The sequence below is a fragment of the Prionailurus viverrinus genome, chromosome E2 (genome assembly GCF_022837055.1).
Source record: "Prionailurus viverrinus isolate Anna chromosome E2, UM_Priviv_1.0, whole genome shotgun sequence".
NCBI lineage: Eukaryota > Metazoa > Chordata > Mammalia > Carnivora > Felidae > Prionailurus > Prionailurus viverrinus.
The window spans coordinates 7,963,277-7,978,444 of record NC_062575.1 but is presented as its reverse complement, the minus strand read 5'-3'; the positions used below and the strand labels follow the sequence as shown (position 1 = coordinate 7,978,444).

The 15,168-nt window shown below is 47.8% G+C and overlaps 1 protein-coding gene across 8 annotated transcripts in view; it reads left to right on the top strand.

Moving 5' to 3' along the window:
* The window catches only part of BCO1 (beta-carotene oxygenase 1), a 176,180-nt gene extending 163,012 nt beyond the window's left edge, over positions 1-13,168 (top strand). For 7 of the 8 annotated variants that reach the window (XM_047836207.1, XM_047836208.1, XM_047836209.1 and 4 more), the window contains 4 exons: positions 3,392-3,497; positions 6,742-6,836; positions 9,073-9,184; positions 11,133-13,168. In XM_047836207.1, the coding sequence (XP_047692163.1) occupies positions 3,392-3,497; positions 6,742-6,836; positions 9,073-9,184; positions 11,133-11,362 (543 nt within the window). In that variant the 3' untranslated portion in view covers positions 11,363-13,168. Of the gene's footprint in view, positions 1-3,391; positions 3,498-6,741; positions 6,837-8,893; positions 8,944-9,072; positions 9,185-11,132 lie in introns of those variants that run through there. The other variant, XM_047836212.1, reaches the window with a different exon arrangement.
* Positions 13,169-15,168: the final 2,000 nt, after the last annotated feature.

The following is a 15,168-nucleotide window of genomic DNA, read 5'->3' as shown; positions in this document are numbered from 1 at the left end:
ACACATTCTCTGTCTATCTGAGGCAGTAGCCACGAGACACGTGTGCCATTGAAATGTGCCTTGTGCAGCTGAGGAAGAGGATGTGTAATTGTTCTTAAGTTTAAGTAAAATGTAAATAGCCACATGTGGTTAGCGGTTGCCCTCTCGGACAGCGCACTTGTGCGTTATCAAGGTCTGTGTAATCGAGGAGGGGGAGAAAATGGTATTTCATGTAACAGTTTGCTCAACGCATTTAGACATAGGGTACGTGGGTCTCCGCTCTACTTGTTGGTCCTGAAAATTTGTGGAACTGTTAAATGCTTTGCAAGCCTCTCATCTAATCAGTAGGATGCCCCTCTGAGTTGTTTGCTATCCCCATGACTACGGATGAGAGAGAAAGTAACTTGCCCAACATTGCAGAAACATCTGTGGGATTTTGAGCTGGGATTTGCATGCGTGTCTCTCTGGCTCCAAGTTTCTAACTACAGTGTGCCTGGCCCTGGCCCAGGTGTTTTCATCACCATTGTTTAATTGTAACTAGTCTTCAGCTGCAGGTCAAAGCAACCTCACTTGTGCTCACCACCCATTCAAAAAGTTACAAATCGCCCCCATATTTTACAAACTACGGAACAGCCTCAGGGAGACCTGGGGGCTGAGGGGGGGGCGGGGAGGTTGCTCAAGTTCACACAGATAGCCAGAGAGCCAGATTTCACACACAGGGCTTCTGACCCCCAAAGCCAGTGTTCCGGGGAATTACCGAGATGGCTGCTTCGCACAGAGTTGCCTCGAGTTGGGGGATTTCAAAACAAACCTGTAGGATTTTGTTGAATTTGGGCTGGAAAGCTGTTTCTTCCCAAAGCTGAGCACGCCGGCCACAAAAAGCAGCTGAGTCACGTTGGTGACTGCTATGTGGAAAAATTCAGTTTATCCCTCAACCAGTCTGACCAGTTTCAGGCCAGAATTATAAGTCTCTGCAGACCGACTCCCCGACTCCCCGAGACACAAGCCCAGGGCATGCACAACAGGCCTGTTGCTGTTGGGTGACGACAAGGCACCAGGCAGAGCCTCTGCCGATTTGTGGCTCGATGCAGGAGGAGGCATTCCAGAACTTCAGTTTACAAGACGACAGCACCGGGGTGCCGGGTGCCGGGTGGGACTTTTTCACGCATTTCATCTCCTTGAATTCCTGCAGCCACCCTGTGAAGCACATGTTTTGCACCTTGACAGTGGAAGGAAAAGCTTACTGAGTTATGCATCCACTCCGTTCATCCAGCAGTTCCTTCCTGGGAGCTGTGCCTTGGCGACATTGCGGACTGAGTGGTCAAGGGAGGGGATGTTTTGAGCAGAGACCTGCAGGATGGGAAGGGACTGGCCTCAGGGCCTTTGTACCTGCTTTGCCCTACTGCCTGCAGTGCTCTTGCTTTGGAGCGCAAGACTTGCAGTGTGAAGGGCCCAAACTCTTCTTCCCTCTGTGGCCTTGGACAAATCACCTTCCTTCTCCGGGCCTGCTTCCTCTTCTGTAAGTTGAGGGGTTGAACTAAGCAAATCTCAAAGGGCCCCTGCAGCCCGGCTGCTATAGGATGCAGTACCTTAGCATCCCCTTCCCGGCAAAAAGCTGCTATCACTCAAACAGGTTTCATTTAATTATAAAATCCCATTTTGGAAAATTTGGGAAGTAGAGAAAAGTTTAAATGAGGAGAAGTCAGCCATAGCAATAACTCTCGCCCTGTAGACTCCGTGAAGGCAGGGACTCTGTCTTGCTTCTCCTCCATCGTCTGACCTGCGCTCGCCCCCGGTGGTATAGTGAGTAATATAATAACAACAATAGTAATAATAAAACATTGATGGTGTTATCAGCTTGCAACTAGCATTTATTTAGCACTGACTGTTAACCAGACCCTCCTGTAAACCATTTTCAGGGATTATTTTATTCAACCTGCACAATAACTTAGAGACACATATACACTCTTTATATACACTCTTTACACATATACACATCTGCTGTACCTCACTATAAAGATGAGGCAGCGGCTTCCCAGGTACTAAGTAACTTGCTCAAGTGCCCATAGCTTCTACGTAGGGAAATGGGGAGTAGTAGAAGCTCAATAAAGAATCGTTTGTTTTCAATCCCTCTCCTGGATTACAACCACGATGCGTAAGACCCTAAACAAAGTCTGATTGTAAGTTGAGACCAAGGAATGTCCTTGGTCGATCTTTGACTCCCAAGTAATAATGATTGCCTGTTTGTTTTCATTTCAGCAGTGGTTTTCATAGGAGAAAGTCCTGAAAATACAGGGAAGTGTAGAAAAAGGAAGTCCCCATAATTCCACTGCCTGCTGTCTTGTTAGTATTTGGTGTATTTCCCCCAGGCTCTTTTCAGTGTCATTTTTTTTTGACCTCATTGAGCTCAGGCTGCGTATACAATTTACTCTGCTGCAGTTCTCAGTACTCTCTCATGAGCATTTCCCATGTTATTATGAACTCTTTATAAACATCCTTTTAATGACTGATGCAGCCTTGTACAGGTGAATCACCTAGTATTTAAAAAGTGAGAACCTACTAGCACATTAGTTTTACCTGTGAAAGATAATGTAGCCCAGAGTAGTAGAAAAGAGCCAGGAGTTTAGGGACCCTCATCCCACCACCTACCAGCTACACCCTCTCAGAGAATGAGAATAATACTGATAATACAGGGGCGCCTGGGTGGCTCAGTCAGTTAAGCGTCAAACTCTTGATGTGAGCTCAGGTCACGATCCCATGGGTCCATGAGATCGAGCCCCATGCTGGGCTCTGTGCTGACATTGTGGATCCTGCTTGGGATTCTTTCTCTCCCTCTCTCTCTGCTCTTCCCCATTGTGCATGTGTGTTTGCTCTCCCTCTTTCCCTCTCTCTCTCTCTCTCTCTCTCTCTCAAAATATACATTAAAAAAAAAAAAGAATACCAATAATATAATAGCTGCTTCCTGTGGTTTACATGAGGCCAGAAGAAGATGACATCCTCTAGGGGCACCTGGCTAGCTCAGTTGGTTGAGCAACTTCAGCCCAGGTAATGATCTCGTGGTTCACAAGTTTGAGCCCCGCATCGGACTCTGTGCTGACAGCTCAGAGCCTGGAGCCTGCTTCGGATTCTGTGTCTCCCCCTCTCTCTGCCCCTCCCCAGCTTGCATGCTCTCTCACTCTCTCAAAAATAATTAAAAACGTTAAAAAAATTTTTTTTGAAAGATGACATCCTCTAAAGCACTTTTTTTAATGCTATGAGTTTATGTATTTACTTTGAGAGAGAGAAGGAGAGAGGATGAGAGAAAATCCCAAGTAGGCTCCCCTAAACCACTTTGTTAAACATACACGGTATAGCACTTGTTTGCTCTGGGTAACAAGTAGTCGATTTTTTTCTTGAAAACTGATTCTTTCAGAATGCAGAAGTGGGATCAAATGTAGTCAAACTGGCATCCACAACGGCAAGAGCCCTGAAGGAAAAAGATGACCGAGTCTACTGCCAGCCTGAGCTGCTTTATGAAGGTAAAATGCCTCCCTTCCGGATGCTCAGGGAAGGAGCAGGACCTCAGGAATCCCCCGAGGCCTCTCAGTACCTCCTTCTGATGCAGAAGAGCTGTGCATGGACACGGGGCAAACGGAAAGGCTCTTGGGGTGCCCCGGTAGAAAGCATCTGGGGACAATTCTCTTTCGCGTATCTTCAAACGCCTCCCAGGAGGGCACTGGGGGTGGGGGTGCTCATTGGATGATTTCACAGCTGACCTCTGTAAATGCGTCAATTTGTCAAAGGCTGACTTACTGAAGAGGGACAGCTTGTTTGCATTTCTGCTTGTACCCCTTGAAAATACCCTGCGGGACAGGGGCCATCAGCCCCATTTTATGGAGGAGAAAATGGCTCAGAGAGGCTGGGCTCGACACAGTGTGTAAACCCCTCCCATAAAAGTCATACCCATAAGGGCAGGTCTTCTCAACCTGGGCACCCCTGACAATGGGTCATTCTCTGTGACTGGGGCCATCCTGGGAGCTAGGATGTAGAGCAGCATCCCTGGCCTTGACCCACCAGATGCCTGTAGCACCTGCACCCTGAATTGGCGCGACCAAAAACATGTCCAGGCATCGCCAACGTCCCTGGGGGCATCATCACCCTGACTGAGAACCACTGCCCTAGGAGCCTATGAGGCAGGGACCGTGTTCCTGTGCTCAGTGTATCACCAGCATGTGACAAAAGCGTGACTTAGAGGGGGAGGTCTGTGCTCAACACGGGCAAGGAACGAGGGTGCTAGAGGGTGGCAGGGCGAGGTTCTGCCTTGCTCTCCACGTCAGCTGCCTCCTACCGGGTTCAGGCATCTGGAGGGACACCGTCCTGGGGACTTTGTTAGGATGACCCCAGCTTTGCCCATAAGAACCCCTGCTGTAAACGGCATCTTGTGGATGCTTGAACAGGCTCTGTGTGGGGCCCCCACCGCTGGGAGTCATCTTTAGAAGTGAATGTATAGATCTTGGTCCCAATTCTTAAGGCATTAACCCCCATCTCTGCTCACCCGCCACATGGCATGGGCAGACGGAGGCTTAAAACGTTCTGGGTCTTTTTGCATCTGAGAAGAGAATTCTCGCTTATTGTGGCAAACTTGGGCAATGCTGAGAAGCATGGCAATAGACAGCTCCCTCGTAATCCCTCCGTCCATGGCAACCCTTTGGAAATCCCCATTGTCTTTCTGTCGGGTGTGGGTTCCTTGGCATATGCCAGCCCTTTTCTAGGGCTCCCCAGACATCGCCTCATCTCACCCTGACAGTCTCATTCTGTAGTCCTTGACGTTACATGTGTTTGCGTCCGTGAAGCGCTTCACCGAGAACCTGGCCCCTAGTGAGAGTCCAGCACAAAGTAGAAGTTACCAGAACAATCCTGGGAGGCAGGTGTTGGCATGTGTTATTCTTGTTTTAGAGCTGAGGATGGCAAAGGTGAGGATAATTCAGTAACCTGCCCACAGACAGGCAGCAGAGTCAGGATCTGAACCCAGGTCTCTCAGACTCCAAAGCCCTTACCCTCTGGACCTATAGTTTTAGAAAATGCATACCATACCATCCAGGATATTTAGAAATGGCTTCTTCTGTTTAATGGATATAGCCTGAGAACTTCCCTACATCCTGAAGATTCTTCAAGAGCGTGGCTTCAATAGCCTCACGGAATTCGCAGGGATGAGTCATATTTTACATAACCAAGTCATTTACAGGGTGGAGATTGGGGGGGGCGGGGTGCGATCCTAGACCAGGTTTGAGGCCCAGGAGCACCACGGGAAGTCTGGGGCCAACTGTGGGCATCTTTTTCTGATTTCTGTATGTGGGTGGTCCCTCTTCACATTCACCAGGACATCTCTTGGAACTCTCCCGACTACTTGCCTGTGGGACTGGACATCTTCCCACCTCTCCCAGCCATGGAGGGTCACGAGAGCCTGATAACTGATGCTCCCCGCCTGCTTCCTCTTTTCCCAGACATTATATTTTCACCAGCAGTTGGCTCCAGCTGCCTGGAATACTTCATACAAAGGGGACTTTCATCCCAGCACTTAAACTTAGAGATTCAAGGGCTCCTGGTGGCTCAGTCGGTTAAGTGACTTCAGCTCAGGTCATGATCTCATGGTTCGTGGGTTCGAGCCCTGCATCGGGCTCTATGCTGACAGCTCAGAGCATGGAGCCTGCTTTGGATTCTGTGTCTCCTTCTCTCTGCCCCTCCCCTGCTTACACTCTGTCTGTCTCTCTCTTCCTCTCATAAATAAACATTAAACTTAGAGATTCAACCTGACACTCCAGACATGTATGTATGCATGTACGTCGACAAAATTTTCAGGTCTTTTTGGTTACAAAAGTAATAGGTACAACAAAAATTTCATGAAACATGAAACCCATAGGTATACACTATAAAACATAAACTACAAGGAAGTTCTAACCCCAGCAGTGCTTCTGAACCTTTTCTCTTCTTTTGTAACATAGTGGAGATAATTCTATAACCAGCCTTTTACACTTTATCTTATTATATGGACACTTTCCTGTATTATTAAAATTCTTTGTAGGGGCGCCTGGGTGGCACAGTCGGTTAAGCGTCCGACTTCAGCCAGGTCACGATCTCGCGGTCCGTGAGTTCGAGCCCCGCGTCAGGCTCTGGGCTGATGGCTCAGAGCCTGGAACCTGTTTCCGATTCTGTGTCTCCTTCTCTCTCTGCCCCTCCCCCATTCATGCTCTGTCTCTCTCTGTCCCAAAAATAAATAAACGTTGAAAAAAAAATTAAAAAAAAAATTCTTTGTAAACATTAGTTTTATGTATGTTATTATGTGAATTCACCAGATTTGTTTATTCCCCATTGAGACTCCTTTCCACGGTTTCAGGGTTTTTCTTTTTGGTCTACACCCCCACACATCTGCATGCACACGAGTATTTTTTTTTTTAAGAGCTTTAAAAAAAATTGCAGTGGCCTCTGATTTTAATCATGCAATTCTCTCTGATTTCTATCTTGGATAATTAAAGATGCTTATACACTTAAAAAACTAGGTCTGTCTTACCTTGCTCCGGAACCTTCTAATAGAGCCAGAGTAATTATCAGAGGTTCCCTCCCCCTGCTCTGCTACCAACCTTGATCTAATCCAGGGCCTGAAGCAAGTTCAGGGATCCTGGATAGGGAGCCATTTTTGTGGAAAGGATGCCCAGCCTGGCATGAAGGGTAGATGTTCCCAGCCCGTGGTGATGGGGACTTCATCAGCCGTGTCCTTCTCTCCAGGCTTAGAGCTGCCTCGGATCAATTATGCTCACAACGGGAAGCCCTACCGCTATGTCTTTGCAGCCGAAGTTCACTTGAGTCCCATCCCAACCAAGGTACCAATCCCCGTGTGATTTGGGCTGGTGCTCCCGACAATGATCGTGTCCACCTGCAAAGCTGAACTCTAGGATCTCAGACTGGGTGACCTTGATCAGAAAAGGGAGGTCTTTTTGGGGACAGAGGGCAGATCAGAGAGTGAGGTCAGTGGGACAAAATACAGGGAAAGCAATGATAGGCCAGCCAAGGGAGGGAGCCATACCTGAGGCTGAAGCTCAGGAAGGAGGTCATGGCTATGGTTCATCCATTGATTTCTTTATTTAGCATGTTTATTGAGCACCAACCATGTGCTACACCGTGCAGGCACTGAGGATAAGGAAGTGAACAGGGGGATCCCAGCCTCTGCCTTCAAGGAACTCACCCTCTCGAGCAGAGGGCTGAAACTTGGAGCATTTATTTTGTTTTTTAAACTACGATTTGTTGAACAATTACTGTATCCCAGGGACTATACTCAGTGTTATACACGCATCACTTGTCTTTAACATCTTCATTTTTTAATAATAAAATGGAATACCTTTTTTAAAAAATGCAAACAGTGCAAAAATGTACAGAGCAAACAAGGTTCACACACACACACCCCTAGCCACTCCCCACTTGTCCCACACCCTGAGGGGAAACAGGTCTGTTACGGATTAAGAGAAGTCCAGGGACTTGCACTTTTTTTTTTTTTTTTTAACGTTTATTCAGTTTTTGAGAGACAGAGAGACACAGGGAATGAGCAGGGGGAGACAGAGAGGGAGACACACAATCTGAAGCAGGCTCCAGGCTCTGAGCTGTCAGCACAGAGCCCAACACGGGGCTCAAACTCACAAACTGCAAGATCATGACCTGAGCTGAAGTTGGAGGCTTAACTGACCAAGCCACCCAGGTGCCCCTCAAACTTCAGTGTTGGGTTTTTTTTTCTTATTTTATTTTATTTTATTTTATTTTATTTTATTTTATTTTATTTTATTTATTTTTTAAGTAAAAGTTTTTACTATTTTTTAAAAATTTAGGGGCGCCTGGGTGGCGCAGTCGGTTAAGCGTCCGACTTCGGCCAGGTCACGATCTCGCGGTCCGTGAGTTCGAGCCCCGCGTCAGGCTCTGGGCTGATGGCTCAGAGCCTGGAGCCTGTTTCCGATTCTGTGTCTCCCTCTCTCTCTGCCCCTCCCCCGTTCATGCTCTGTCTCTCTCTGTCCCAAAAATAAATAAACGTTGAAAAAAAAAATTAAAAAAGAAATTTACATCCAGATTAGCATATAGTGCAACAATGATTTCAGGAGTAGATTCCCTAATGCCCCTTACCCATTTAGCCCATCCCCCCTGTCACAATCCCTCCAAGAACCCTCTGTTTGTTCTCCATATTTAAGAGTCTCTCATGTTTTGTCTCTCCCTGTTTTTATATTTTTTTTGCTTCCCTTCCCTTGTGTTCATCTGTTCTGTGTCTTAAAGTCCCCATATGAGTGATGTCATATGATATTTGTCTTTCTCTGACTAATTTCACTAGCATAATACTCTCTAGTTCCATCCACATAGTTGCAAATGGCAAGATTTCATTCTTTTTGATTGCCGAGTAATTCTTTATCCATTCATCCATCAGTGGACATTTGGGCTCTTTCCATACTTTGGCTATTGTTGATTAGGGACTTGCACTTTTAAATTTTTTTTTTCAACGTTTTTTATTTATTTCGGGACAGAGAGAGACAGAGCATGAACGGGGGAGGGTCAGAGAGAGAGGGAGACGCAGAATCGGAAACAGGCTCCAGGCTCCAGGCTCCGAGCCATCAGCACAGAGCCCGACGTGGGGCTCGAACTCATGGACCGCGAGATCGTGACCTGGCTGAGGTCGGACGCTTAACCGACTGCGCCACCCAGGCGCCCCTAGGGACTTGCACTTTTAAAACAACAAAAGGATAGTATTATCCTTTAAATGTTTGCATTGAGTTCACTAGTTTAGTTAACACACACAAAAGTCGCAATGTAGTGTCAAACACCAGATAAATTTAGGATTTTTATTTTTAAAAGAATTCAGTGCATAGTGTTAGCTATGGTTTGGCAGGAGGATCTCTGCTTACAGGTGGAGGAGGAAGCTAGCTGCTTTCGTGTCTGCTGTTATACGGACCCCAGGTAGATGTCATTTGTAGCCTCCACTCGAGGGGCTTAATCCTCTCTGTGGGAATTGTTGCTGTGTGTTTTCAGGGGAAGACCGTGCCCTCTAATAATTTGCTCACATGTCTGTCCTCTTTGGGTATACAGATCCTGAAATACGACATTCTCACAAAGTCATCCTTAAAATGGGGACAGGAGCACTGCTGGCCAGCAGAACCCCTGTTTGTCCCCATGCCGGGTGCCAAGGGCGAGGATGATGGTAAGACTCCAGGAAGGGGAGCCCGCTTGCTGCATTCTGCTTGTGATCACCCCTCAGTCAGAGACGTCATTTGGAGGCAGTGACCCTCCCTCTGCATCCCCCACATCACACTGCCACTGGAGCCAGGCTTTGAAGCCCGGGTCCTTCTGAGTCCAAAGCTGTGAGTTAGGGAGTCCCTCTAAACACCATCACTGCTGACACCAACTGCAAGTTCAGGGGTCCCCCGGTCCCTGGGTTTCGATAGAAGGATTCACAGAACACACTGAAAACTGTTAGGGTTGTGGGTTGTCACAGTGAAAGGATGCAGATTGAAAGAAAAGAGGCTCATGGGACAGAATCCAGGAGATTTCCATTCGTGGAGTGTCTGGTTGTCCCAGGAGGTCATGGCCCACCCCAGCTCCAACAGTATCTATGGAATATCACTGACCGAGGCAACTCACCCAAGCCTTGGGGTCAGAGCTTTTTAGGTGCCTGGTCGTGTGCACATGGTTGGTTGGCTGTGTGGTTGATCCTTAGCCTTCAGCCCCTCTGGAGGTCAAGATGACGTCCAAATTGCTTTGCTAGGATAGATCATCAGACTGGCCCCAGGTAAATAAAGATATTCTTAGGAGGCAGAACATTACAGGGGCTTAGAGGTCACCTCCCAGGAGGAAAGGTCAGACCTCCCTTTGTGGGACATTAATTTGTTTACTACACAAAACCCACTTCCTTTCCACTTGAGAATTCATTGCAGTGGCTGGGACACAATTCTTAACCATCTCTAAGCGTGTACCTTTTGTACGGAGCACTGGTAAATGCACATTTGTGGCCCACCTCTCTTTTTTAGATTTCCACATGACCAAATGGTCTTTTCCCTCCTTGATTGGGTCTTTGCCCCAGAATCCTCTGCACACACTTCCGGGGATGCCAAGGCGGGGTCAACTAGGACCACGGGTGGGGCTGTCCACACCTGCAGGGGAGGGCGAGCTGCCCCACTGGGCCTGCCAGCTGCTTCCCTGAGGTGGGGAGTGGTTTTCTGCCTGGGCTGTGTCTTCCTACTAATCATGCATGGCATGGCGCACCAGGCAGGGGGCCCCAGGTTGCTGTCATCTCTGAGGTGGGGGATTGTTCGTAGCACCTCCTGCTGAGGCTGGCCTCCCACTGGCTGGGCCAGTGCTCCCCCTACATTCTCTGGTGAGCAGGGAGTGGCATTGTGTTCATTCCACCAAAGGAGAGGCTGAGAAAATGATGTGATTTACCTACAGCCACACACCCCGTACCTACCGAGTTAGGATTTTAATCCACGCCAATCTAACTTGGACTATGCTCATCCACCCTGAAGCCCAGAAGGCTTTGGGAGGACTCACGAACACTTGTATTCTTTCATTTAATCCTACCTCCCTTGAGAGTGAACACTTAGAATATTTCCATTTATTTTTTTACAGAGGGGAAGGCGGAGGCTACTAGTGTGCTGCTTTGGGCATGAAGTCCATTGGGCTCATTCAAATGCCATCGAGTGCAGCTAGTCTGAGTCTAGCTAGGTGCCATGTATTAGCTTCAATGCAGCCTCGAAACTAATCCTCTATGATCAGGCTTTCTAAACAGTAGTCCGATAGCCATTCTTCAGTGCACACAATATTTTACAAAATGCTTTCACGATTCACCATGCAAGAGATCGTCCCAGCAGCCCTGCAAGGGTAGCGAGAATCATCCTTACTCTGCAGATGAGCGGAGTAAGGGTCGGAGAGGTCAAGGACCTGGCCCCCAGCAGGGCTGGAGCCAGGTATTCTGGTTCCTCATTCCTAGTTGCCTCCTGCTCACACAGAACATCAAATTAGCCTTCCTTTTGTTTTGATTACATCCTTACCTTCAAAGAGGACGGGGAGATACAGCTGAGAAATTTATCCCTCCAGCTGGAGGAAGTTCAAGTCTGCACTTCTACAAAACGTCTCTTTTTGTTTCCCCAAAGGAATTATCTTATCAGCCGTCGTCTCTACCGATCCCCAAAAGCTTCCTTTTCTGCTTGTTCTGGATGCCAAAAGTTTCACAGAACTGGCTCGTGCGTCCATTGACGCAGAGGTGCACCTGGATCTCCACGGGTTATTCATCCCGGACGCAGACGGGGACACGAGGGAGCAGGCCCCTTCCCAGGAACAGCCGGACAGGGTTCCAGACTGCCATGTGGCCCCATGGACCTGAGTGGGTTGGGCCTGTGGGCTCGCTTCCTCTCTGGGCGAAGGGGGATCCTTCATTTCCTTTTGACCTTATGCTTTCTGTGGTGGCTTTGAGACAAAGGTATGGAAATAGTGTCTTTTCTTTTGTCTTATTTTGGCCCTAAAGCCATTGTTTGAAAGTGGATCAAATATGTATTGATTAGCTTAAGCATTTCCAAGAAAGCCCTTTTCCTTTCTTATAAAACCATGCCCAGAAATTGTATTAAGGCACATAATCATCCTTCTTAGAATGAGCAACCACTGATATACCAGAGAAGAGGCAGGTAACTATTTGTCATTGCTCCTTCCTCCTGCCCCTCGTCTCCCTCTTTCCAGTAGACTAGACTGTGCATCTGGGAGATCTAGATTTCTCAACCATGCGTCGTTAGTAAAATCTGTGGCCAGGAAGGCATATTGCCTTGTGGTCATTCCATGCAAGGCATGGCATAATGTAAAATAATGAAAGTGTTAAAGTCTGTTCCAACCTTATTTAATTTTTACGTGGCTTCTTTTCTCTGAAGTTCTTCTAAGGCAATAAAATAGAGTGCAGTTCGTAGCCAGCCAGATGCCCCAGTACAACAGATTGGGACAGCAGATTGGTGTGGCAGTCCCCTTTGCAGGAGAGGGTTAAGGAGCTGGATGGTGACCCAACTGGCCATGGCCAAGGGGCTAGAATCCAGGACCAAGGCCCAGGCCAGGGCTGGCATGAGGAGTTCTTGCCTAATGCTGAGAACCAGGGCAGGGAGCCCTGCCAGTGTTTGTAGGGGAGAGAAGGCTCCCCAAGCTTAATGTGCTGCTGGGATAGACCAGGTGTTTGGGCAGAGATGGAAGGAGGTTGGTAGTAGGGATGATGGAAGCTTGGAACACGCCAAGAAGGGTCCCACGTGAGTACTGGGAACCCCATGGACATTTGAGTCTCACCTTTATAGTCCAGTGGGTTTGTGGTATAGAGACCCAAAGGCAGGCAAGATAATCCCCAAGGACCCATGTCATAGGGTCAGAGAAACTGGGATTCCACCCTTATTCTGCACCTGCCTCCTCTCCTAAATCTGGATTTCACTCAGTCACCAGTAGAGATTCAGTGACATGTATTGAGACAGGAAGGAATGAATCTCTGGTGACATTGCATGGAATACCCCAGAGTGGGCAGAGCTCTGAAGGATGGTCTGGACTTTTACCCTGCAAAAACACCATGAGGCCATATTTAGCTCCCACTGAAATGCAGGGTCCATCAGGTCTGGGGGTTGGGTTTTGTTTTGGGGGTGTTTTTTGGACATTTTTATTTAAATAATTGAAGATTCATGTACGCGTGTAAGAAATAATACAAAAGAGATCCCTCATGGACTTTACCCATTTTTTCCAATGGTAACATTATAATAGTTATCACAACCAGGATATGACATTGATTCAGTCCATACATCTTTTTCAGATCCCCCCAGTTTTATTTGTATTCGTTGGTGTGCATGCTTAGTTCTACGCAATTTTATCATGCGTGTAGATTCCTTATTCCACCACCATGATCAAGATACCAAATGGCACATCAACACGAGGATTCCGTGGGGTGCTTTCTTATCACTATACCTACCTGTCTCCCACCATGACCTTCCCCCATCCCTAACCCATGGCAACCACCATTTCTAAAATTTTATCATTTGAAAACTGCTGTATCAATGGAACCACCAGTATTAACTGTTGGGGATTGACTCTTCTCCACAGAATTGCTTGCAGATTCATCCACATTGTTCTATGTTGGGTGTGTTTTGTTCACTACTGTATCTTCGGCACCTAGAACACTGCCTGGTGCCTCACAGGCTCTCAATAATAAATATTTGTTGAGTGATTGCACGAGTGAATTCCTTCAACACACAGATTGTTGGTCGATAATGTACCAACAAGAAACGGATATTTTACTAATGTTCTCCTGGGAAGACAAGGAAGACAGTTCACATGGACCCCGATGACGACACACAGGTTCCTGCCCTGCCATCCCTGACCCCCTCCTCTCTCTCTTTCCCTGTTGGTTCCTCAGATCCCCTCCACCACCCCAGTCTTTCCATTTCACCCTCAGCTCATGGATCCCATTAAACAGAAACGTGACCCCTGGAGATGGCAGAATGAAGACCATCTACGCTTCCTTTGGAGATCCCAGCACCTCCAGCCTTCATGAGATGGGCCGGGAGGAAATGCCAGCCATGGTGGCCTGAGACCAGCACGACTGAGGTCTGCATTCAGATGGCACGAACGGAAAAGAGTCGACAGATGTGACACTCACCTACTCCTTATTCTACTTCAGATATTTGAGAAGAGGGTGGAATTAAAAAGCGCTTCCCCACCCCCACTCTGCTCAATGCCAATTGCCAAACAGTATCCAGACCTACTCACGAAAAAGGGTGCAGTTCTGCGGGGAAGAAAAATATGTCCGTGGTTTGTTTACCTTGTTCAAGATGACAGGTGAGATACCAGACTGATGAGGAAGGCTGGCGCACCAAATCTTTTTTCCCCCAGTTTCAAAAACATCACAGGTCAGTGGCCGGATACCCGATTTATCTTGACCCTTAACTCCCTTGTGTTTCATACACAGGCCAGGGTAATCAGCTCAAAATGTCACAGGAGCTAAGATGCATGCGCCTTTCTTGAAGGCGCCACAAGGCGGTCTGTCTTATCCTCTGAGCCTTCCTTGTTATGCTTCATGTGGGTGTAACGCATGACCAGGAAGTTTTACAGGAACAATCAATCCCTCAGGTTTGTTTGTTGGTTTGATAAAGCCACAGCATTTCACAAGTGCCCTGAGATGTGTCGGGTACTGGGTAAGCCCTCAGATGTTTCCAGACCCACTGACTTTTTCCTTCAAAGGTTCTTCTACTTTGATTCCAATTCAGGAATAAGCTGGGTGTATACTTGGACGAATCAACTCACGAGAAATCTTCGCGCTTTCGTGCTACATCCGCGTTACTGGTTCACACTCATTTCCTCCCAACCAAAGTTCCCCAGCGTGGGGCTGACGCCATCAGGAAGGGTTGCTGGTCCAGGTTAAGCACAAACACCTTTGATCACTTTTTAAGTTGTTCAAAGACTGTTTGGGTGGTTTTTAAATGGCCAAGAGAAGTCTTCCCCTTGGCAAATCAGGACATGCAGAAGAGTCATTACCACCTTCCTCGTCGTCCAACGCTCATGAGGCCTGTGGCCTCTACCTCAACTTCCTTCTAGGCGTTTAGCTCAGCCGCCAGGTGCAGACGCACAAACAGTCGGCTGTACCAGCTGTTGGGGCACATCGGGAAACAGTCTCTTGAGGGCAAGCACCAGCAAAGAGGCTGAGGATTTTCTTGGACAAGGCGAGCAGAGAGAGACGTGGAGGCACCATGTTTGGGCAAGGTGGGGATGGGCCAGCCTTCTTTCCTCTTGGTGCTCAGGCAAGGCTTCCCGGAGCCGGGCGCCTTCAGGAGCGGAGTGTTTGGAGGGAGCTCATGGCAGACAGCTGTCCTTGCAGGCGGAGGGTGTGCGCAGGAAAAGAGTTGGAGATGGGTGAACAAAGCACTCGGAGAGTGAATTCCCCAAAAAAGAGCAGTTGAAAGAGTGAGAGAATTAGGTGAATATTTTTCTCTGGTTATAAAAGTCACATGTGTCCATCGTGGAACACCTGGTTACATTGAAGAAAGAATGAGAAGAACACCCATAGTCCCACTGTCAAAGGAAAGCCCCTGAAATCATTCTGCTGTGGTTTTGTTTTTCAATACTTAAAATATTTTTGTGCATGGGGCGCCTGGGTGGCTCAGTCGGTTAAGCATCCGACTT